At 45.4% G+C, this 22524-nt stretch overlaps 1 protein-coding gene across 2 annotated transcripts in view; it reads left to right on the forward strand.

The window, feature by feature from the left end:
• The window catches only part of DDX31 (DEAD-box helicase 31), a 73275-nt gene that overhangs the window by 48107 nt on the left and 2644 nt on the right, over nt 1–22524 (forward strand). For both annotated transcript variants that reach the window (XM_045563684.1, XM_045563685.1), the window contains exons 18-19: nt 681–792; nt 6774–6942. In XM_045563684.1, coding sequence (XP_045419640.1) covers nt 681–792; nt 6774–6942 — 281 coding nt within the window. The remainder of the gene's footprint in view (nt 1–680; nt 793–6773; nt 6943–22524) is intronic.

A 22524-nucleotide genomic window follows, 5' to 3' on the forward strand; every position in this document is an offset into this window, starting at 1 on the left:
TTTCAGTGTATACAGATGGTACTTACAGAGGAACTGTTTGCTGCAAAGATCCAGGCTGTCTTTGAATGCGGTTTGCTGAATAGCCCACTCCTTAATAGGTTCCTGGGAACTCAGCACAGTGGTTATGGTCTGAAGGAATGAATCTAAAACACTCAAAGTCTGAATCTCTCTAGGAATTGAGGCAGTCTGCTCTGAAATTCAAGAATAGGGGTAACTTTCAAAGGCAGAATTTTAGATGGGTCATTGTGGAATGCTCTTAAAGAGGAATTGCCAGTGTTCCATGGGTGCTTGTAAGAGAAGGGAGAAGATTTATAGAAGATAAAAGATTCATTTGAAAATAGTTTATGTTCAATGAGGTTTGACTTGGACTTGGAAAATTCCAAAGGGTCTCTAGTGGTCTTTCATTTTGAACATGCAAGAGAAGGTCAGGAAGAAAAGTAAGTAAATAAGTAAATAAGTGAATACACCTGATCTGCTCCCTCACAAAGCCACCCTCATCATTGCTTGACTTTAACATCTTTATAGCTCCATTTTTTTCCCTAGTAATATTGAAAGGATTACCCTTGTTGGCCCCTAGGTAGTTACTGTGTGATTTTACTGTTATTAAATCTATTATAAACTGCTTCATTATTTCTGACTCTGACTCTGCCTCTCCTTTAATCCTTCCGTCACCCTCCCAGAAATCCCATGCTGTTGGCCCCCAGGAAATCCGAGAGCGAGCCACGATCTTGCAGACGATATTTGAAGATTATGTGCACTCCAGTGAGAAGAGGGTTTCCTGGGCAAAGAAAGGTCAGTCGATTTCTTAGGTGATTGTGGCATGAATAGCCCGGCAGTGCACTATCCCCCACCTTCACCAGCACACCCACAAACAGGTTGAGTCCAACCTGGGATCTCTGCTCACAAGCCAAAGCCTTCAATCTCCATAATTCTGCAGGGTTTGGAAGCAGGCACGGAAGGCTTTAAAGTGATATTAAATGTTAATTTCATCCTTCCCCATGTTTTGCACAAATGAGGCTTTATCTTGGCTTATATCAGGACTAGAGCTTTGACCCAACAACTTGGATCTTAGGGATCCGTTTTTCTCTTTCTTTGAAAACCAGATAGAAGAGATGTGTCACGTCAGTAGAAATAGCTGTAGAGATGAAAATTAGAGATGAAGGTAAGGACTGGAAATACTAGACCTAAGCAGTTCCTATTTGAAGGTACAAAGAAAAATGAGAAAGAACAGTGGTGAGGAAGAGCCATACACCATGAACTCAATTCCTAGGAAATTTATAAAAGAGTTAGGTATTGATGTAATATTCAGACCCTTTGTAGAATAAATTGGCTCCTGAGATCACCAGACATTAGGTGTGGTCTTGGCAGTTCACTTTGAGCAATGAGCAATGTGAGGGGAATGGGGCTTATGATAGCTGATACTTTCTTATAGTGGAACGTCTTGGCTGGTGACTGACTTGTGTGCTAGTGAGATTTACTCCATGCTGGAGGATCCACAATTGTTTTTGTTAGTCACCTACTATTTTGGAAAAAATGCCAGGCTGGCTTACCAATATGGGAACAATGTAGCACCCTTCCTGTTTATAAATAGAAATATCTTCTTTAAAATCATTCAGTTAGCAAATACTTATTGAATTAGGCACTGTTCTGAGTGATTGGAATATATGAAATCAAAACAGACAAAAGTCCTCACCTTTGTGCAGCTAACATTAGTGGAGTGTGCGGATAGCAAACAATGAGCAAATAAACATAATAGTGAAGTAGATAGTCTATTTAAAGGTGATAGAGCTGTGAAAAAATAGAGCAGGATAAGGGAAATGAAGGGGCTGCCAGAGCAGAGTGCATTGTAAATAGGGTGGTCAGAGTGAGCTTCATTGTGAAGGGGATATTTGGGTTTTCCTCTGAGTGAAGTGGGAGTCATTGGAGGGCCGTGAGCAGAGACATGGTGATCTGACAAAGGTTTGAGAAGGTCGCCTGGCCGCTGTGTGAGAGTAGACTCTGGGGGCAAGGGTGAGAACTGGGAGGCTGCTTTAGGGGCACTGTGGTCACCAGGAAATAGATGATAAAAACAGGTTAGTCAGCAAATAGTTTCAAGTACCTATTATATATGCCTTTAGCACATTATGAAAGCAATCCTTGGTTACTATCATAAAACTCAAGTCAGAACTGCACAAGGTAAAAGATGAAGTCCCACTAATTGTCACTGTATACCCTGTGTATATACTGTATATCCTCATAGACTTTTCACTAATAGTATCCTGTCTTAGCATTTCCCTAAAGTGAACTCAACAATTCCTAAGGGTTTTCCTACCTTCCTATCTCTAGAGGAGTACTAGAATATGTCTCTCAAGAGGAATAGGGTATTTGTCACAGTGTAACTTCACAGAGTTTGGACCTTTGATGAAAGTTAGGCAAATTCAGCTGGCTGTACAGAACATAACTAGGTATTGTGCTGCTGAATTTCAGGGCTAATAACAAAGTTGTAATGGAAAGAAATAAATCAGACCCACACTATCATCTTCAATTTTGGTATCAGTGGTGTTTTGGATATTTTGACAAGACTACAGCTATTTCAAAGTGTCTGGGTCATCAGAGTAGAAGTTATAGTCAGCAATCCTTAGAGAATTTGGTTTTGGGTTTTCTCTCATCATTTTCATCATTGAACTGGTTAATACTGAGAAACAAGCAGAGTTGTCTTCTGTTTAAAGCAGCAGTCTCCAACCTTTTTGGCACCAGGGACTGGTTTCATGGAAAACAATTTTTCCACGGACTGGGGTTGCAGGGGATGGTTTTGGGATAATTTAAGCACATTATGTTTATTGTGCACTTTATTTCTATTATTATTGCATTATCATTTGCCACTCACTGATAGGGTTTTGATATGAGTCTGCAAGCAATTGATTTATTATGGTCTCTGTAGTCAAACTTCTCTGCTAATGATAATCTGTGTTTGCAGCTGCTCCCCAGCGCTAGCGTCACTACCTCTGCTCCACCTCAGATCAGGCATTAGATTCTCATAAGTAGCTCTCAACCTAGATCCTTGAATGCGCAGTTTACAGTAGGGTTCCTGCTCCTATGAGAATCTAATGCTGCCCCTGATCTGACAGGAGGCAGAGCTTATGCAGTGATGCCAGGGATGGGGAGCGGCTGTAAATATAGATGAAGCTTTGCTTGCTGGCCTTCCACTCACCTCCTACTGTGCGGCTCAGTTCCTAACAGGCCACAGACTGGTACCATTCCAAGGCTCAGGAGTTGGGGACTGCAGGTTTAAAGGATATTGAAACAGGGTCACTCCCCAATGTATATATACCACAAAGGAAATAAATATATTCTTTCTCTTATTTGCTAATTGATTTCCACAGCACAGTCTATGGCAGACTTCAGTCATCCCATTTCAGATGTGAAGCTCTCCAATATTCTTTTCTCTCCTGCTACTTAGGATTGTCCATTCTGGCGGTTTGGGAGAATATACACATATTTGCCACCCTGAAGGTATTGAATTCACAACATAGGAACAGCCACTGCTCTCTATAAGTTGATATTATCTTTTGTATTTCAATCTGCATATGCAAATTCTCTACTACTGACTTGCTTCCCTTTTATGCCATTGCAGAACCCACCTCATGAATAATTAACAAAGCAGCTGGCTTTTGCCTTTATGGCAGAAAACTAGTTGGAAACTGGGCCAAGTGTGCCTTTGTTTTCCTTTTGCATTTTCTGACCCAGTCCTTGTTAATAACCAGCATTTAATTGTTGTCAGTTTCCAAAAGCAGTTACCCCTTTTTTCTCTCACTTCTTGCCTCTTTCAGCTAAGGCCTCTTTCAAGTTATAAAAATAGTGGTAACATGAGTTTAAATTCCAAGCTCAGGACCAAAAATTTCAGAAAATGGAGTCCTCTACCTGCAGATGACCACTGTTGCTGTGGTTTAATCATCTCCATCTTCAGGTCTCCCTGAAGAGCAGGAACTCCATGTGTAGGATTTATGCCTGTGCTTGGAAGGGATGCTTCTCAAAGTCCAGAAAACCCGTCCTAGTGATGACAAATCATCCTTCTCCCCTCAGTGGGAGCAGAGGTAGGCTGGGCACTTTGCCAAATGCTTTGTCTTTAAGAGAATTGTAACAAGGCATCTCCTTTCTGGCGTTCTCTCAGTAGTTGTTGCCATTGGTGTGTCAGTAGGAAGATGCATGTGCCTTTACTCTGCATAGATGGGTGCCTTGTGGGAGCAGGGTGGGGGTGGGAGCAGTGAGGATTATCCTCACCTTTTAGGCTGGAGTTTTATTCCTTTCTACTTCCTTGATCTTAAGAGTCATTCATAAAATACCATTATTTCTGATCCGTCCAGGAATGAAAAAGGACAAAATGTCCATGTCAGGTATTTTAAAATAGATTTCCACTAATTCATGTACCTTAAATAGTTGGCAAGAAATAGGAATCAGTGACTATAATGCACTGAACGCTAATTGCCTGTAGCTTCATCCGTCACCCCAAATAAATGTCTGCTTTTGTTACTTCTCTACTTTCTGCTTGTGTTGGTCCCATAGCCACTATTCCTCCCGTACATCCTAGACATGGCCGACACGAGCCACTTCCTGCCCCTTGGAAGGTCCTACCAACAGCTGCTGCTGCATCTGAAATTCCTGCTTTTCTGACTTATCCAAACATGGGAGTCCATGCAAGTACGTGAGGACAACCAACTGTCGCTGTCCCCAGTGAGACAGGAGCCTCGAGGACAAGGAGATTTAGTAAAAATATGCAGTGCGAAATGCTGCTTGACCAGTTGTCTGGGGAGAAAACACTTCCTGCCATTTCTTGGCAAACTCATTATCCCTGTAAAGCTGTTAGCTGGGCACCTACGTCTCCTGGGACAGATGCTCTCGGTGCTCAGCTCCTAAGATTGGTAGAAAGAAGGAGAGGGAGAGAGGTGAGCAAGGCAGAAGCCTGGGGGCTAATCCACTTAAGCAGAAGAGAGGTACAAAATGAAGAGACCTGGGCAGTGTTTGGGTAACTGAGGTTTGGAAAGCGCTGAATCTTGGTTTGGTTTGGTTTGGTTTGGTTTGGTTTGGCTTGGTTTCAGACTGGTTTTTTTAGACCCCAAGGAAATGTTCGGGGTTGAGGAAAGAAAGGGAGGCTTAAATCTCCTGGGTCATCCGTAGTTGTAGAGCTTTTCTCTCTGAGGACTTGACTATGTAGCTGTATGTCTAAGAGCCTGGTGTCAGAACCCTCCAAACAGTACAGACCATTTGAAGTGTTAGATTTTCTTTGAAAAAGTCCCCCATTATTAAAAAGGGGAGTAAGCACAGATTTAAGAGAGGGGTGCAAAGGAGTTGCCTTGGTTATTATTTCTCATCGATTGGGAAAAGGAGTTCACTTTGCTCAGTAAATAGAGCTTTGATGGATTCCCCAGGATCCTTCCAGGAGCTGATCTGTTAAAATGACACTTTTTATTACTGTTCATAAACGCCAATCTCCAGGTGCTGCTGGGATATTACATTTAAGCTGTGGGCAAACTTGCCAGTCCAGTGGCTCAACAAGTGAGGGTGAGAGAGGCTGGGGTTTAGTGGCTCCTTTCATCAGCTGAGGCAGGGCTGGGCTCTGGCTTGGCTGACAGAAGAGCAGTGTTGGAAGGAAAGAGAGCAGAGCTGGGGTGGGGAGCCCTTTTCAGGACAATTCCCTCCTTCCCTGTTGGAGTGAGAAGAGGGCAGACACCCGATTCTCATTGTTATTTCAAGATATTCAAGGGAACCTGGGATAGGGCAATCTTTACTCAAAGGAATGCCTAGTTAAGGTGTAGCCAAAGGTCTACCCACCTAGGAACTGAGTCTGGCTCTTCTCTGGTGAGAGCTGGGATTTAGAACAAGGACCTCTTTTCTTAACTTTAAAATGGGACTGAAAGTTTCCTGCCAGAATCTTTGATGAACTTCTCTAAACTGTTGGCAATCCTCAAGAGGTAAACCATTTCATGGGTCATTTTAGATATTTAATAATTTCCTTCCTCCTTTGAAAAATTCTTTTTATTTTTTTCATTTCCTTTTTTGTACATTCTTTGAATGAGCAAGAGCACTGTATTGCTCAATCCTGGATACTTTTAGAATGAACTTGGTTTTAAAGTCCCATGAACACACGAAGAAGTGGTTTCGGTGATTGCCTCTGGGTGGGGAGGCCTTCATGGTCGTGGTGTTCGTTTATGGTAAGCATGACATTCACACTAAAGCCATTTGAACTCTCTGAATTTTGTAACACTCACGTGCATTAACTATTCAAAAAAATAACTAAAATTTAATTAGGAAAACATTTTTCTAATATAAATATCTCAATGATTTCCTCATTGTCATAAGAAAATGGTCTTATTTTGATCATTTCGTAGTTTCTTCACTCAGTCTCTCTTTCATTCATTTATACAAGCATGTATCAAGTGCCTGCTGTGTACCAGGTGCTGTGCTAAGCCCTGAGACTATGACAAAGAAGAAAATGGGGCCCTGCCCTGTTGGATTGTTACAAGCTCTGCGTAAAGTTTGAAATTTTATTGGGTTTATGCAAGTGATAATTGAGACCTATGTAGTTTTTGCTTTTGTTCATTTTGTTGTGGTTTTTAGGAATTAAACAAATACACAAAAGTGTAGACTTAGGTTGGTAATGTATGTTCTAACTATCCTGGTTGTGCTCCCAATTGCCTGGCAAGACGAAGTATGTAGGATGACCATTAGGCTGGGGCAGCTTTGGAACTTCAAGACCCCAGTCCGACAGCCTCCCTCTCCCATCATTTGTCTTTCAGCTCTTCAGTCCTTCATCCGAGCCTATGCAACCTACCCCAGAGAGCTGAAGCACATCTTCCATGTTCGATCCCTCCACCTTGGTCATGTGGCTAAGAGCTTTGGGCTAAGAGATGCCCCCCAAAATCTTAGTGTCTCAGCTCTAAAGAAGAGGAAAGCAAACCTGAAAAGGTAAGATGAACTGTACTTGCCCTATGACAAATGGCTGCAAGCCGGATGAGTGTGGAGAGCTCTGTTCCAACAGCATCAGTGAGGTGGTATTGGCCGGCTGAAACACTCAATGTAAACTTGTACCACTAGAATCTGCCCTTCTCCTAATACAGTAAGCACTTGAAACAAGAGGAAAAGTACCTAATCTTGCAGAAATGCAGTGGTGTCTCCTGTTGGGCCCAAATGTAGTGGGGTTCACAAGAACAGCAAGACAAAATGATGGGGTCATGTTCACCGTCCACCAGTAGAGTAACCAGGGGGACTAGCCAGTTGGAGCTTCAGTTGTGCTGTGGTCCACCCTGGAAAGCGTCTGAGATTCATACGAAGACTCGTTATATATTCCGAGCAACTAGCCCTGGTGGCATACCTTGTCCCATTGAGATGGGAGGGGCGGGTGCCTGAGCCTCAGATTCCAGGCACTGCTGAAGCCCAGATCTCCCAGCACACTGGGTCCCAGGGATTAGCTGGGCTCCATGATGCTGAGACGCACTTCCAGTGCAGGGCACTCACAGAGGCAAGAGCAATGAACTCTTCCACTCTTCTCCCAAAAAGTGCAGTTCTCCCACAACTGTCCAGAGTGCTAGTGAGAGCAGGCTCAGGGAGGGGCGTTGCCCTGTGGGTGGGAGGCTGCTCTGAGTCCAACTTCATAATGCTGAAATGCTTTCCCTCAGCACATTACATTTGTAAAAGGTCTTCTACCTCTCCTCAAAGCTGTGGTATGTTTTTAGTACCAGACCCAGCCCTCACAGGAGCTAGAGCGTGTGAGACCCGCATGAGCTGCTCCTGGAGGGAACTTTGGGGTGAATGGCCGGGATTGCTTGTGCAGGTGCAAGTGGGAAGGCTGCGTTGAACAAATGTTTGGGGGCACAAAGATTTTATTTCACTTGCCCTGGGCACCAGTTACTTTGCATTGTATATCCTTCTTTCTACCCAAATGCCATGATATACCTGCCCTGACTCTGAGAATCCATGGGCAGTACCGCACTTTGCTGCATATTCCCATACAGTGTCTGACTTGCTCATTTGCTGAGAAGTGTTGATTGCTCCATCAGCCTTGTCAGGGCCCAGCTTGTCTAGCCTGCCATGGCAAAGGGAGGAGGGCTGCCCAGCCTAGGGAAATGGCCGTGGTCTTAGAGTTGGGGAACTTGGATTTAAGTCCCAACTCCATTCTGATGTGACTTTTAGACCTTATCATTTCCTAGTGTCTCAGTTCCTCGCTCTCCTCAGCTGCAAAAAAGAAAAAAAAAAATCCATATTTTTAGTTACTTCACAAGGTTGTTTTGAGAATCAAAATTAGGTGATATGTGTAAAGATGCCTTTGGAACCATGCAGGGCCCTACAGATGAAGCTCCTTAGGACAGAGAGCTAGAAAGCAGAGGGGTTAAGATTCAGGGACATCCATCTTGACATGTCTGAGGATTCAGCCCCTGCAGGGCTCTCTATAATGGATACAGTGTTGCTTAATTCAAATCCCAATTTTGGAATTTTTAAGATGGTTGATTTTTTTCTGATAGGAATAACTCTCACATAGGACAATGCTCTAGTAATTCTGTGAGGCAGATATGAACTATTTCTCTGGATGCTGCTGTACTACATGCCCAGGTTAGGGTAGGCGGATCCAGCTCTGGTTTCTTCTGGGCGGTTTCGAGGTGCAGGAGTGCGGAACAGGGCTGCATGCGCCCAGAGCCTTCTCTGCTCCCCCTCTGCTGGAGCGGTCCTTCTCCCAGAGGACAAAGATGCCTCAGCTCTACCCCCAGACACACATGGCTGTGTCAAGATTTGGGGCTGCAGTGCCTGATAGTTGGGTTCCTGTCTTTGGATTTGCTGTCGCTGGTATCTTCAATTTCAAGTGTGTAATGGAACCACGAGGCTTCCTGGTCAGCATCTGAGAGTGGCCTCATAATCAGAAGTCTGACCACTGTGTCACCTTCTCTGAAATGTTGACACTTCGAGAAGGTAGGAATAGACCTGCCAAATGATGAACTGTTAAGAAACACATATCTCTGTTTATTCCTCTCCCGGAAAATAAATGCAATCCCGGTGTTTTATTGTTAGCAGATGATCTACCTTTATGGCTGGAAATTTCATTAGCAAGTGTTAATCCAGATAGCAGCTCTTCAGACCAGGACGTCCTCAGTGCCTACCCAGATCCTGGAAAGTGAAGTAGTGAGGCATGTGGGAGGGGGAGTTGGAGACAGCATTGTCCTTACCTTGAGAAGCCGCTAGGGAGAGAGAACCCGCCGCCTCCTGCCTCAGCTGACCCTCACTAGCAGATGGGCACCAAGACCACTATACCCCTGTGAGCAGGGGATTTAACAGGGCTTTATTTAGGGAAGAATGGACTGATTAGCCGATAAAGAGCATGTAAGATGGTATGGGGCAGCCTTTGATGTCTGGCTGGCGCGGCAGGGAGCCGGGCAGTGAGTGACAGCAGTGTGTCACAGGATTACTCTGCCCGTGACAATGCCGCTCTCTGTTCCTGCCATGTCACCACCCTGTTACAGCTACTTTTCCCGTTGTTATGCTTTCTTTTGAAGGCATCTCTCCCCGAACTCCCTACATCCTCCTCCCCCCGCCCTGCCTTTCTAAGGCAGACGGGCACTAGAGGATACAGTAGGTACCGTTTTTCATTTGGGGAAATCTTGTCACTCCTGGAGGAGGAATGACTTTGCAGCTAATCTGCACATGGACCGTATAATTGTGGTCAGGGTAAGCAGTAGAGAAAACTTGACAGATTTTCCACACCTCAGTCAGGGCTCAAGTGAATGCCAGTTGCTGCTTTTTGAGGACTGGAAAGAAAAGTCCATTAAACCCCACAAAGTGCGGAGAGTTATGCTGTGGCCACAATTATTGTTCTGAGCTGAGACTTTCCTCTGAAATCCATCTGTCAAGAAAGAGAATGGGTTTCTTATGCTTTGTATGGGTGAATAAAATAATAGTACTGAATTCTCTAAACTGTCCCGCATTCCATTTTACGGTGTTTACTGCCCAGAATAATTATATATTATGTGCAAACCTGTGATGGCTGCAGATCAAATCCGTCTGACTGTGAACAGAAGCCTGCCTCACCTGCCACACACTAAGCAGGAGTTCAGACTGGCGCTGAAATGTGAATTGAGGGCAGGTCAGGTTAGGAGACTGTTAGGCATTTCCATGCAGTGGTGAAGGGAATTTTATCTCTTCTATTGCCTGTATTTCTTTACTCGACCACTTTTCAGAAAAAGAAAATAAATAATTAATGTCCCCAAATGAGATCTTAATAACTAGGTCTCTGTTGTTTTTTTCAGTTCTCAGTTCTGAAAGGGAACACTAAATATCTTCCCTCTACACATAGAAATACAGTCATAGTCACAAAAACTCTTCTGACACCTGCGCATAAGCCTGTCAGAACAACCCCGACCCCAAACACCGACATACACATGTACGCAGGCAGTTGGTGCTATTGCTAAAATATTCAATGGCCCCTTAGCAACATCCATCACAGAAACAGCATTTTCCTCCCATGAAATGCAGTTCTTATTTGGAAGCTATGTAGGTTCCGCAGTTCTTGAGAAGCAAAGGTAACATATCCTTCCAGAAGCTCCACCTTTCAAGGTGATGCTGAAAGCAACACTCTCTGCTAGGAGAGGCAGAGTTGTGTTGTGTGCCAGGGTGTCTGCTAGGCAGCCGCACATGCGCGGAACATGTCCAGGAACGGTGAGCAGGCATGCTCAGTCGGGCCACGATTCTCGCACATCTCTGACCCTCTGTGAAAATGCTTCAAAAATACAGAAACTATTACACTGTAAGATCTGGGTGTTGTTGTGACAATATGAAACAGCAAGTCTGCTTCTTTTAAACCATCCTATCTCGTATGAATTATATGCTATACCCAAACACTAGTCTTTGCCCAGATAATCTAAGACTGGTTTTACCCCTGGCTTCTGCCATCTGTGTCTTTCTGATGTTCTTGGAGCCCAGAAACATCTGGGACATTGTCATTATCAGTAATTCAGTAATTTTGTCCCCCTGTTCTCAGCTCCCTTCTTTAAAGTTAGTAGGGGAACAATAATGTGAATTATTGACTATTCTTAAAAGAAATAGTTTTACTTGTATACATTTTCTCTAACCAGCCTAGCTAAAATGTTACCTGATATTTCCCAGTTTTATCCAATAAGGTAAACAATCTAACATTAGGGAGTTTCTTATCCCTTAATACGTGATCGATCTAGGTGTGCTCCATAAGAAGACACTACATGGGGTTGGCTCCACCGGTTCTGGCCTCATGGCAGAACCTCCCACACCTGGTGGCTTGTGTGCCAAGCACTGCAGAGCATTTCCTTAACCTCCATACTTCTGAACTTCTAGAAGTCATTCATTTTCTAAGATAAGTAAACATCCTCATGGAAATCATACATACCAGTCACCCCTTCTTTGTAGATAGGACACATGTTATAAGATTTTTCCCATCTGAATTATCATAAGTGCTTCAACACTGAAGTTCAAATTGGAGATTTTGCAAAGCCCCAATTTTTGGTATTTTTCATTTTTGAAGGTCTAGGCTATGTGACTGTCTATGATTCTTATCTTTGCTTGTTCAGTTATTGTTAAGTAACTGGTAAGAGCTTACCATGTGGTATAGTACTCTAGCTCAAGAAGCCTATACCCCCACTAACCCTCTCCCTTGCCCCTCCCTTGTTCCTTAAATTCCAACTCTGGGAGCGTCACACAGTGATAAAGTGTAGGTTTGATTCACACTGACGTCTGGATTGAATCCTGGCTAGGCCACTTGTCATCTGTGTGCCTTTGGGCAGGTCACTCAGCCTCTCTCTCCCTCAGTTCCCTGGCCTCTCAAAGGAACGTCCTCAAGCCACCTCCTAGCATGGGGCTAAACCAGAGGAAGAGTGTAAACATCCACACGGTGTCTGGCACGTACATGAGCAGGAGCGCTTGTGATGCTGCAGTGACCGCCTTACTGTGTTGCTTCTCTCCCCTGGCCTCCATTCTGACAGGTAGCCCTGGGCCTGAGAGAGTGGAAAGTGTGGTTAACCAAAACCTTTTAGTGCCCTTGAACTTTTCTTGTCAGGAACAACTTTGAAAACAGGGAACCAGGTCTCTCAAAGACTAGCATTAAGAAGCTGCAGCTGCATCTCCCTGTAAAGCAATATTCTCATCATTAGAGCAGCTTGCCTGCCAATTTGTACGTGGCATTTACAACCTTGCTAATATCACTTAATTAGTTGAAGTCAAATCTGGCATCTTGCCCACTGTGAAAATTTTCTGGATTTCGTTGAGCCAGTTAGCATTCTGTAAAAAGACAGGCTGGCCAAACATGAGATGAGAGGCTGGACACAGCCACACTTGGGAACATGAGGATTTCTCCGTGTAAATCCACCACACCTGGGTCAGTGCTTATCTCCGCCATCCCTCAGCAGCCCCACACTGTCACTCCCTCTGGCCTCCTTGGATCAGTCTCTTCCCTTAGCTTCCCAAACACTGTCTCGGTGAATAGCAGCTCTCAGCCCCTCAACTTCACCTGAACTTCTGGAACAGTCTCCTACCAAGTCTTCCTGGAGCCACACTGCTCCACAGGCAGCCAGAGCCTCCATCCTCCCTGCCCCCCGAAATCTCACTCAGGCTTAGAGCCTTTCTATGACACCCATGACTCTGGTGATTAAAATAGACCACAGCAAACCCCCTCTTTACCAGGCCCCCCGTGCCTGGCCTTTGCTGACCTTTCTGTCTCCTCTGACACCCCCATCCCTCGCTCTCTCCTCAGGGCTTTTTCCTAAATGGGCCTGGGGCTGGACCTCTCCCCTCCTCCTCCGCTTGGTGCTCCAGCCCTTCCCCAAGGAAGTCTTTCGTGACCTGCCTGCCTGCCTTGTGGTGGCACTTTCACATCTGTTTGTGGTGTTCCTGTTGCCCCTCCTCTCAAGCATAACTCAGAGCAGAAGCTTTGTCTGGCTGTTGCTCATGGCATAAGGTGAGCATCCCTTATCCAAAATGCTTAGGACCAGAAGTGTTTCAGAGTTTGGATTTTTTTGGATTTTGGAATATTTGCATTATACTTACCAGTTAAGCTTCCGTTGAGTGTCTTGTCATTGCTCAAAAAGTTTCAGATTTTGAAGCATTTTGATTTTTGGATTTGGGATGCTCAGCCTTTATCCCCAGCACCTACCATAGTTCCTGTCACGCAATAGGTGCTCAGTAAATGTTTTTGAGTAGGTGAGTAGAAGCTGGAAGCATTCTGTAATTCTGGGAGGACATGCGTAAAGGGAAAGGAAAAAGGAATTGTTCTGACATTAAAAAGAGATAAATCCTTCTTTACTAGGTAATGAACCAGGAAAATAGCAAACCCCACCTGGTGGGGAGGTTGTCTTTCAGAGCCCACGTGCCACCTGTCAGTCTGTCTCAGAGAACAAGCATGAGGTCAGGGTCTCCTTCCTCTGCATGAAAGCAGCCCTCAGGAAGGACAGCGTGGCCCAGCCTCTGGCTCTCTCTCCCTGATTTGCCAGGTGGAGGAGGCGTGGGGATCAGCTCCCATAGTATGGGTGGGCTCAGGAGGGGGTTTCTACCTACCCTAGACAGGGCCAAAGCAGGTATCCAGGTGGGGTCAGATCACTCAGCTGTGCCTGAGGACCAGAAACAGTGAGGACCACAGCAGTAGCTATGAGGACAGATGTAGCTGTGTGTGGGGAAACAGAATCTGGTCTCGGAGTCTGCTGGGGAGGTCTATAAACACGCAGATGCCTAGGCCCCGTCTCGGGAGACCGTGGTTCAGTAAAGTCTAAAGTGATTAAGAGTGAGATAGAGATGATCATGAACTTGACCCAGAGTTAGCCCCTGGGAACTTGGAAGAATGTGATCCCTGCCTGGAACAAGTGATGGGGTATCATCCTTAGCATGGTAGGGCAGTGAGTTGCTGGCTAAATGTAACTGGTTTAAGGTTGAAGTTTAGTTAATATTTTAATACAGAACCTTGGTGAGCTGCACAGATTATAGACAAGAGCATATTCTCGTGGTCTTTCTGTCAAAGGAGGGAGGATGGGTGACTTAGGAGTCCATGCTGGATTATCTCTTTAGGACGTTTGTATGGAGGAGAAGAGTAAACTCTTGTCCCCACTGGAATAAGGGACAGGAAAACTGCAGTGGAAGGTGATTGGGTTTCTCCTGGGTGGAGAGGTGCAAAGTCACTCGGGGACTGTTTGTCACATGAATTCATGTGTTGATTACTGAGCTCACTCACGTTGTCTGTGCAGGCAGCTCCAAACGGGTTGTACTGTATGGGCACACGCTCCTTTGGAGGACTTGCCCATTTCCCCTCTCAGCGTACCCAGTGCCAATCCAGTTTTCGTTCCCTTCCCTTCTCTCTGCAGTCAGGTTTTGTGGCCCTGCTTTAAAGGCCTCTGATTTAATTACAGCTGTGCACACGCAGCTTTTTGCATTTGGCCTTTTGCCTCTACCACTATTTTTTTCTATCTGATACCATGCAATTACCAGCCTTCTGCCTCCTTGTGGAATAAATGCACTCTCATCCCCACCCGGCTAATGAGGCGGTTGGAGAGATTTCACAGTGACCCTGAGCTTCCTCCACACCTGGGTCACCTGCAGACAGCGGGAAGCACAGGGTGTGTGCCTTCTTCAGTCACACAGTTAAGGCTGACAACAAAGGACAGGAACTCAGCCAGCCTCTCCTGGGAGGATGCTGGAGACGGTCGCATTCACTGCTGGAGCCGTCTAAGCACTGGAATTAGAGGATACGGCTGGCCTACCATGAACTGGCAGGACAAGATGAGGCCGCAAGCAACAGGCGAGTACCAGCTCCACATGAGATTGTCCTTGCTCAGAGTTCTTCCATTTCATACCATTTGAGAAATCAAGAGAAAACATGACTGTCCCCCAGGTCTCCCCTTGCTGCACACAGGTTAGTTTTAGTCATCCCAAACCATCCTGTATTAGAGCCCACTCTCTCTTCTCTTCTAATCTGGCTCCACTGTCACTGAGCACCTTTCTGCGAGTGGAAGGTATGAGCCAGCCCTTCCACAGTCTCTGTTTTAATACCAGAGCCTTTCATCTTGTTATATATAACCTATACCAGATGACTCTGGGTCCTTTTCAAATGTAATCTTCATTCTGGTCCTGATGTTACAGCAACGGTCTGAAATTTAGAGAAATGTGTTGACTACTTAATAGTCAAGAAGAGGGACGCAGTTTGAGAACCAGCATCCCAGAGCAACAGTCTGTGACACTTTTTGCATGTTGGTTTTAAATTCTTTCGTGGTGGCAGCAGCAGTATCTCTCTTGAGGGTGTATGTATATCCCCTGCTAGCTGAGTCCTTCATGTACATTGTCTCATCGAGACCTCACTAGGTCCCTGTGACCGAGGACGGATCCTCAGTGACCAGTGAGGAACCTGGAGCCACTCACGTGGCTCTGAGTCTGAGAGATCCCAGAGCCCAAGCTCTTAGTCACTCCCTTGTCTGCCTCTCACGCCCCATTTGAATGCTGCTGCTCTCTAGAGTCAGCACTGGGTGAGGTAGTAAGTACGTGAACCCTGTCATCCGTGAGCAGATAATTCTTCATGTAAGCAAAGAAATGGACTTAAAGCCGGAGATATTTTGGTTGTGTATATGGAAGAATTTGAAACCATCAGAGAAACAAACGCTGGAGTGGGTTGTAGAAGCTTTCTGTTCACTGAGGCAGTTGTTGGAACATCTTTGAGAAGAAGGGATTGTGGGCAAGATCTGGATCATCCATTTCTCCTCCTGTTTCCTCCAGGTCTGGAAGGAGCGTGGGCTTTGGGGTCAGACATTCGTGAATTTGATCCCAATCCTAGCGCTCAGCAACAGCTTACCTGTAAGATGAGGGTACCACAGGGTTGGCACATAGGGCGTGGGGAAAGATAATGAATGCATAGCTCACAGCCCAGTGCTGAGCTTAGAGTGGGAGTGGGTGAATGCTGGCTCTTCTACCCTGCCCCACTTCCTCTCTCTGATCTCTAAAGAAAACGTGAAAACTTCATAGAGGCTTCCTTGAGTCTGCCCAGCTTGGCCTGGCCTGGCCCTAGTCCCATGGGTCCCATCGCTCCTCCCATGGTCTATGTGGCCTCTGCTTCACACTCCTGGTGTCCCAGCGGCTCCCTGCTCCAGGGCTGCCCATTGCATGGTGCACGCTGCTCTCTGGTAGAGCTCCTGAAAACGAGCCTGAGCTGATCACTTTCATTTTCCACCCTTTGGTCTGATTTCTACTGTTCAGTCTCTGTGAGATTCAAATGCTGTATGTACATGATTTGCAAACACAGAACCACAAGGTGGTGTTATCATTGATCAAACCAGTCCCTGGTCCACATGACAATGTGTCAGATACCTGATGATGGCTCCTAGCTACCTCCCCTTTTCTCTTTTCTGTCCTATTAATAACAGTCAACATTCCATGAGTGCTTCACACAGGCACTGTGACGAATGTTTTGGTACCTCAGCTTGTAAGTTCCACAGCCTACAGGAAATAGTGCCAGGATTCCCCTGCTCAGCGGCCTGCTTCTCCAGGGTGGACCCTGTCCCAGGCTCTACAGCCTCAGCACCTCCAGCTGCTCCTTGGTCCACACGGTTGCTGCCTGCCATCTAGATGGCTTATCTCAGCCCATCCTATTTTGTCCAAGTTCTTTTCAAAGTCTGGTTCGCAAAATTATCCAAATGTACGGTAGAGACCGCCCAGCCAGAAGTAGTGTAGGACAGTCACTTCTGTTAGTGCAAGTGATGAGAACAGCAGATACGGTGGCTACCACTGATGTGCTGTGATGCACCACAGATGACCTGCTGTGGTCCGCCTGCGATCATCGCCTCATCCCCGTTTTATAGAGGAGGAAACTGCTGTCCACAGGGCAGAGCTGGGATTTGAACCCAGACCTTCTGGTTCCAGGTCAAAACTTGCCAGCTAAATTCCTGCCAGTTTGCACTTGTGATAATTTATAACCCCCGCCCCCAGAACAAGACCTTACATCTACTCATCCTTTTAGTCTGTTGGTGGTGTGGGTATTCTGTCATCCAGTGTATTAACTGTCCCTGCAGACTTCTTTCCATCTGCATGTGTGACAGATATGCCACATAATGTCATCCAAGTCATTGATAATAATGTGAAACAGGACAGGCCCAGAGGGGTGAGCCCTAGGATTTGGGGCTGGAATTCTACCCCAAGTTTGTCAGTATTTTGAGGATCTAGTCATACCTGTCCCAAATACACCTAATTGTTTCCGTGTTCTCCCTGTATTTCTCCATCTTAACAATAATTCATAATATTTTCACAGAAAGTTAAAATTTATAAAGCACTTCAACGTGCTGTGTAGTTCGTTTTAGCTTTTGTACTAGCCCTGTTCCTATACATGAGCCCTTTGTGATGTGTGGGAAGCTAAGCTTAGAGAAAGCTGCTGACTCTACAAGGTCATCAGCTAGGACAGTGGCAGAACTGGGATTCCACCCAAGATCATCAGAATTCTGGTCCTCTGCCCTGTCCCCAGCACTGCCACCTGCCTTCTGAGGTTCATGCTCAAGTTCTGACAGAACTTGTGTAAGAGTTTTGGTCACCTGGGCTAAATAATCTCAAAGTTCCCATCCATTTCTTGGATTCTGGTTCATATCTTCATATTATCTCTTTCCTCTTTCTTATTGGAGTCAGACATTCCTGAGTTTGATCCCAACCCTAGCACTCAGCAACAGCTTACCGGTAAGATGGGGTACCATGGGACTGGTGTGTTGGGTGTAGGGAAAGATAATGGACATGTAGCTCGTGGCCCAGCGCCGAGCTTAGAGCGAGGGAATTCGATAAATGCCGGCTCTTTTACCCTGTCAGCAAATCAGTCATGGCATTAGCGGGCATTTCCTAATTGCCTGTGTTCTTCACTGCCTGCCCTTGGCCCAGGGCTCAGAGTTCTCCTATTCTGTTCTTAACTAGATCTTCATCTTTGGCTCAGTCTCTGTCTGTGTCCACAAAGCCACTCTCAGGAATTTCTCTGCGATATCTACTACCATAACAGGGCTCACCTGGCAGGGGTGTCTCTTCTGGGACCCTGGCAGTTTTACAGAACGCTTGCTTTGATCCTAAGAAAGCATGGCTAAAATGATTGGCCTGCCAGCGTGCATCTCTGCCAAAATAGAACCCAAAGGTTAGGAGTCCTGATACAATTCCTTTTCCTTCACTGACCATAAAAGGTTGGGTAGTGTGTCCTCTTTTCAGTAGGCTAAACTTTCACCCCACACCAGCTGATTCCCACCTCTGCTGCTCTGAGCATCAGGGAGACTGGGTGTCAGATTCCCTCTGGAGTTGCTTGTTACCCTTACCGTGCTCTGAGAGCCACCAAAACCCCACTCAGACGTTAAGGCTTTTCATCAGTCGTGGAGCTAGGCACAAGTGCAGAAACTTACAGTCGGCCACAAGCCACCTAACGCATCACTGTCTCCTGCCATGACTTAGAGCCCAGGCTTCTCTCGCAGTAGGGGGCATGCTTCCTCGGCAGAGTCCTCCGGGCCTGCCTGAGGCCCTGGAACATTTGCTATGAGCAGACTCATTCCGATTAGAGGAGCGCACTTGACCAGTCCCCAGTCTGTCTGAAGAGGCCTCAGTCTGCCTGTCTGTCTGTTTTAATCATACCCCTCACTCAGAAAAAGCACTCACAAAATCAGACAAACTGACAGCCAAAAGGCAAAGAGGGTTTTGATAAGTAGAAATTAAAATAGTTTGGGCCAGGCGAGGTGGCTCACACCTATAGTCCTAGCACTCTGGGAGGCCGGGGCCAGAGGATAGCTTGAGCCCAAGAGTTTGAGGTTGCTGTGAGCGAGGCTGACGCCACAGCGCTCTAGCCCAGGCAACAGAGCGAGACTCTGTCTAAAAAAAAAAAAAAAAAAAAAAGTTTTGCATTTTGGCATAGGACAAAATTCTACCATTTTCTTTTCATTTTCATTTTTTACTATTTCAGTTAGTACCAAGCCCATTTGCTTTTTTACCCCCTAAAATGAATATACAGTTACTCTCTAATTATAAAAATAATACATGCTCATTATAAAAATCCAAGTCATAGAGAAAAGCTTAAAAATTACCCATAAGCCCACAACCTAAGTCAACCTTGCTTCACAGTTTGTATCTCCTTCAGACTCCTCTGCATATACACATACAGAGATATGGATTCTTCTCTTTTTCTTTTTCTTTTGTTTGGTATATAATGACATTTTCATTTGTCTAAAATGAGATTGAACAAATCATAGGACTTTTTGCTTTTTTTCTTTAGTTATTCAACTGTTACTTTTAAGAGATTTCCTTTTTTGAGTTCCAAAAGTCTTTGAGATTTGAGGTAATGTGAACATTGTTTTTATGTTAAAATATTTCGTGCAAGGAACTTGCTCCTTGTTTAGAAAACTGTAGCACGGTGGCTAAGTGTGGAACCTGGGGAGTCAGACTTCCTGGGCTCAAATCTCAGCTGTTGCATTACAGCCCTTGCCTTGCGGCCCTGGACATGTTTTAATCCATTTGGTCGGACCCATTAACTGCGTCATTGTCACGGACTGCTCTTTAAACACCGCCTGCAGGAAATGTTCTGAGAGTCTGAAGGAAGCTTCTAGAGGTATACTTCAAAACCTTGGGGAAAGGGTTTATTGTTCAGTGACTGTCATGGATAACTGGATAACTCTTGGGAAGAAATAAATTTTCTACATCATACCCATAAATCATAATAAAACCTAGATTAAATCAGTAGCAGACTAGATGAATATATACTTGAATATTTTTGAATTCCTAGGATGAAGACTTTTCTAAGCATAAAGCCATAAAACATAAAAGAAAATATTGATAAACTTAATACATAAATAAAATCTTAAAATTCTGTCCTATAAAAGAATGCCATTATCAAAAGCCTGTGTTAAAATGACTTTTTATCTAGGAAGATCATTATGAATTTGTAGATGAAGTTGAGAGATGGCCCTGTGATCTCTCTTCTTTAGTGGTCACTGTAGGAGAATATATTGATTTACTAATTAGGCTGTGGTTTCACCTTATTGGCAGTGCAAGTGGCATCTGCCTGTCCTGCTGAGTAATCCAGCCTGGTAACCAAGGGGGGGTTATTCAGCCTTCACTATAAGGGAGTTCCCTGTGGTTAGATAAACTGATCTGTTGCTTGGTAACTAAAGGATTACTATGGTAGAGAAGCCCGTTTGAGAGGGGTTCGGGTATTTGGAGGGCAAGGAGGGCAAGAAAGTTGGCAAGTTCTTGGGAGCATTGCAGCTTGGCAGAAGAAGGAATTGAGCACCCGTCGCATGCTTGGGTTTAGAACAGTTCATCTTCCCATCTGCACTTTGCCTTTTTAGCATTGGACCTCAGAACAAAGGAAAAGGAGACAGGGAGCTGGCTGAGGGACAACGGGATCCTGTTGAGGGGGCTGTCATGACAGTAGGTGAAACCCCTGCAGGGTTGGCCCCCAGGTTCTTCCACCCAAGGAAGAGATCTGGATCTGGGAACATGGGCACCTGCTCACTGCTGGACCACCAAGGGCCTCTGCCTTAGTGGACTGCTGGGTTTGTGTCCCAAGCTGAAAGGACATTGACTAGAATAAAGTGATGAAATAGCTAGGAAATGTGATCATAACCTGCAGGCAAGCAGGACCATCTCCATGACGTACTTTCTAGTGGCATCCTCTCCCACGCAGCATGGCCTCGAAGGTCCTTAATAAACATTCCTGTTCAGTGGCTCAATATGTGCACTGGCGATTGCCTTCTTCTGCCTCAGACCCAGCTGTTTGTCTGTGAAGGGACAGGTTCCAAGGAGCTGTCCAAGTGGCCCTAGTAGGTGGCTTCAGAGGTGTGCGTCTGCCCACTGTGTGGGTTACGTACGTGGGGTAGGTTTGGAGCCCATCTCTTGGGCCTTGCCTGGTGGACTGCCAGGTGAGCACAGGCGTGCTGCCCCAGCACCTTTGCTGGAAGATGCCCCTACAGCCTGCACTATATCTCTGTAGGCAATTAGTGTATCAATCACTCAGATAAGATTCTGGTTATTTATTTTGCTTAGCAGTGGTAGGAGCAATCATTGACGTGCTAAAGCTTAGGCTGGCGAGAATATTTTGACTGAAATTTTGCATATTTTGAAACTCAGGTTGTTACATTTAAAATTATAAGCATTGTGAACCTGGCTTCAAACAAGAGGGAAGAAAAGCATTCCTTCCTGTCAGAACCTTTTCACTCTGTCTGTCATGTAACCTGACTAAAAATAAACTACAAGCACAAGAACTGGCAGGCTTCAGCTTGGAATAAGTGGTATGTTCTCAGCTGTAGGCCTTGTCTCTGCTGCTTCCCGACTACACATCTGCCCTCCGAGGTCCGGACCCCCACCCGAGACTGCAGAGGCCGTGGTCCACATAGGGCAGGCGTCCCAAGGTTAGGATCACTGCTCTTTGGGCAATGGTACATGGCCTCAGAAGAGCCCTCACCCAGCTGTCAGGAGCCACTGAGTCCATCCTGGCTACTGGGTGGCCCTGGGGGAGGTGCGTGGCTTCTCCAGACCTGAATTTCCTCGTTTTCAACTGTGACTAAAATCCAGGTGCCAGCCACTAGCTAGCACTTTTTATGTTTTACTTCATCTAATTCTTATAGAGGCTTATGAGCTCCATTCTCAGTATCATCCCCATTCCCACGTGAGGAAACTGAGGCACAGAGCTGGAGTCACTCATTCCATGTCCTCAGCAAATGAGTGACAGAGCCACCCTGTAGCTGTGCTCTCTCCCCTCACCACTCCTTACTCCTTGGTCATCTGGCTCCTGCCCCATCATCCTACTGGAGCAGTCCTCGTGAGACCACCAAGGACTGCTCCACATCATGTCATGGCCATTTTCCACCCTTGGTCCTGCCGGGCCTTCCTGCCACAGCTGATCCTGCAACTTGTTCTCTCCTCCTGGACACGCAGCCTAGTGGGAAGAGCGTAGGCTTTGAGTCCACCTGTCCGGGGGCTGCATCTTGGCTTGTGCGCTGACTAGCTAAATGGTCTTGGGCAAGTAAGTTACTTAAACTTCTTGAATCTTAGTGTCCTTATTTATAAAATGAGGAAAATAATTATATCTACCTACCTCTAGCAAGGATTATAGGAGAAAATGTATGTAAATCATTTTGCACAGAATCCAGGATATCTTCCCTGTGTACTTCTAAACTTCTTGCTAAATCCTGCCCCTTACGCGCGCACGCACCCTGTAAACTCCTAGCCCTTAAATATCTTCCCCTAATCATCCCCTTGTTTCAAATCTTTTTTTCCCCACAAAGGTTGACTTTGTGTTCCTTCCTGTATGTTAAAGTAGAAAACACCATTGTGTGACTGTAACCCTGTCCTCTGGAGTGTGATTATAAATCAGTATTATTGCTTTAACCCAGTTATAATGGGATTCTGCAAGCTTTCATAATCAGGTTAATAGCACAATATTAGTTTTGTTTCTAATTCTTGGGTTTTAAAGACATTCTGTTATGTTTATTTATTTTGACCACAATTTCGGCCCAGTTAACTCTGATTATTACAGCGAAGAAGATGCTATAAATATAGTAG

The sequence above is a fragment of the Lemur catta genome, chromosome 10 (genome assembly GCF_020740605.2).
Source record: "Lemur catta isolate mLemCat1 chromosome 10, mLemCat1.pri, whole genome shotgun sequence".
Classification (NCBI taxonomy): Eukaryota; Metazoa; Chordata; class Mammalia; order Primates; family Lemuridae; genus Lemur; species Lemur catta.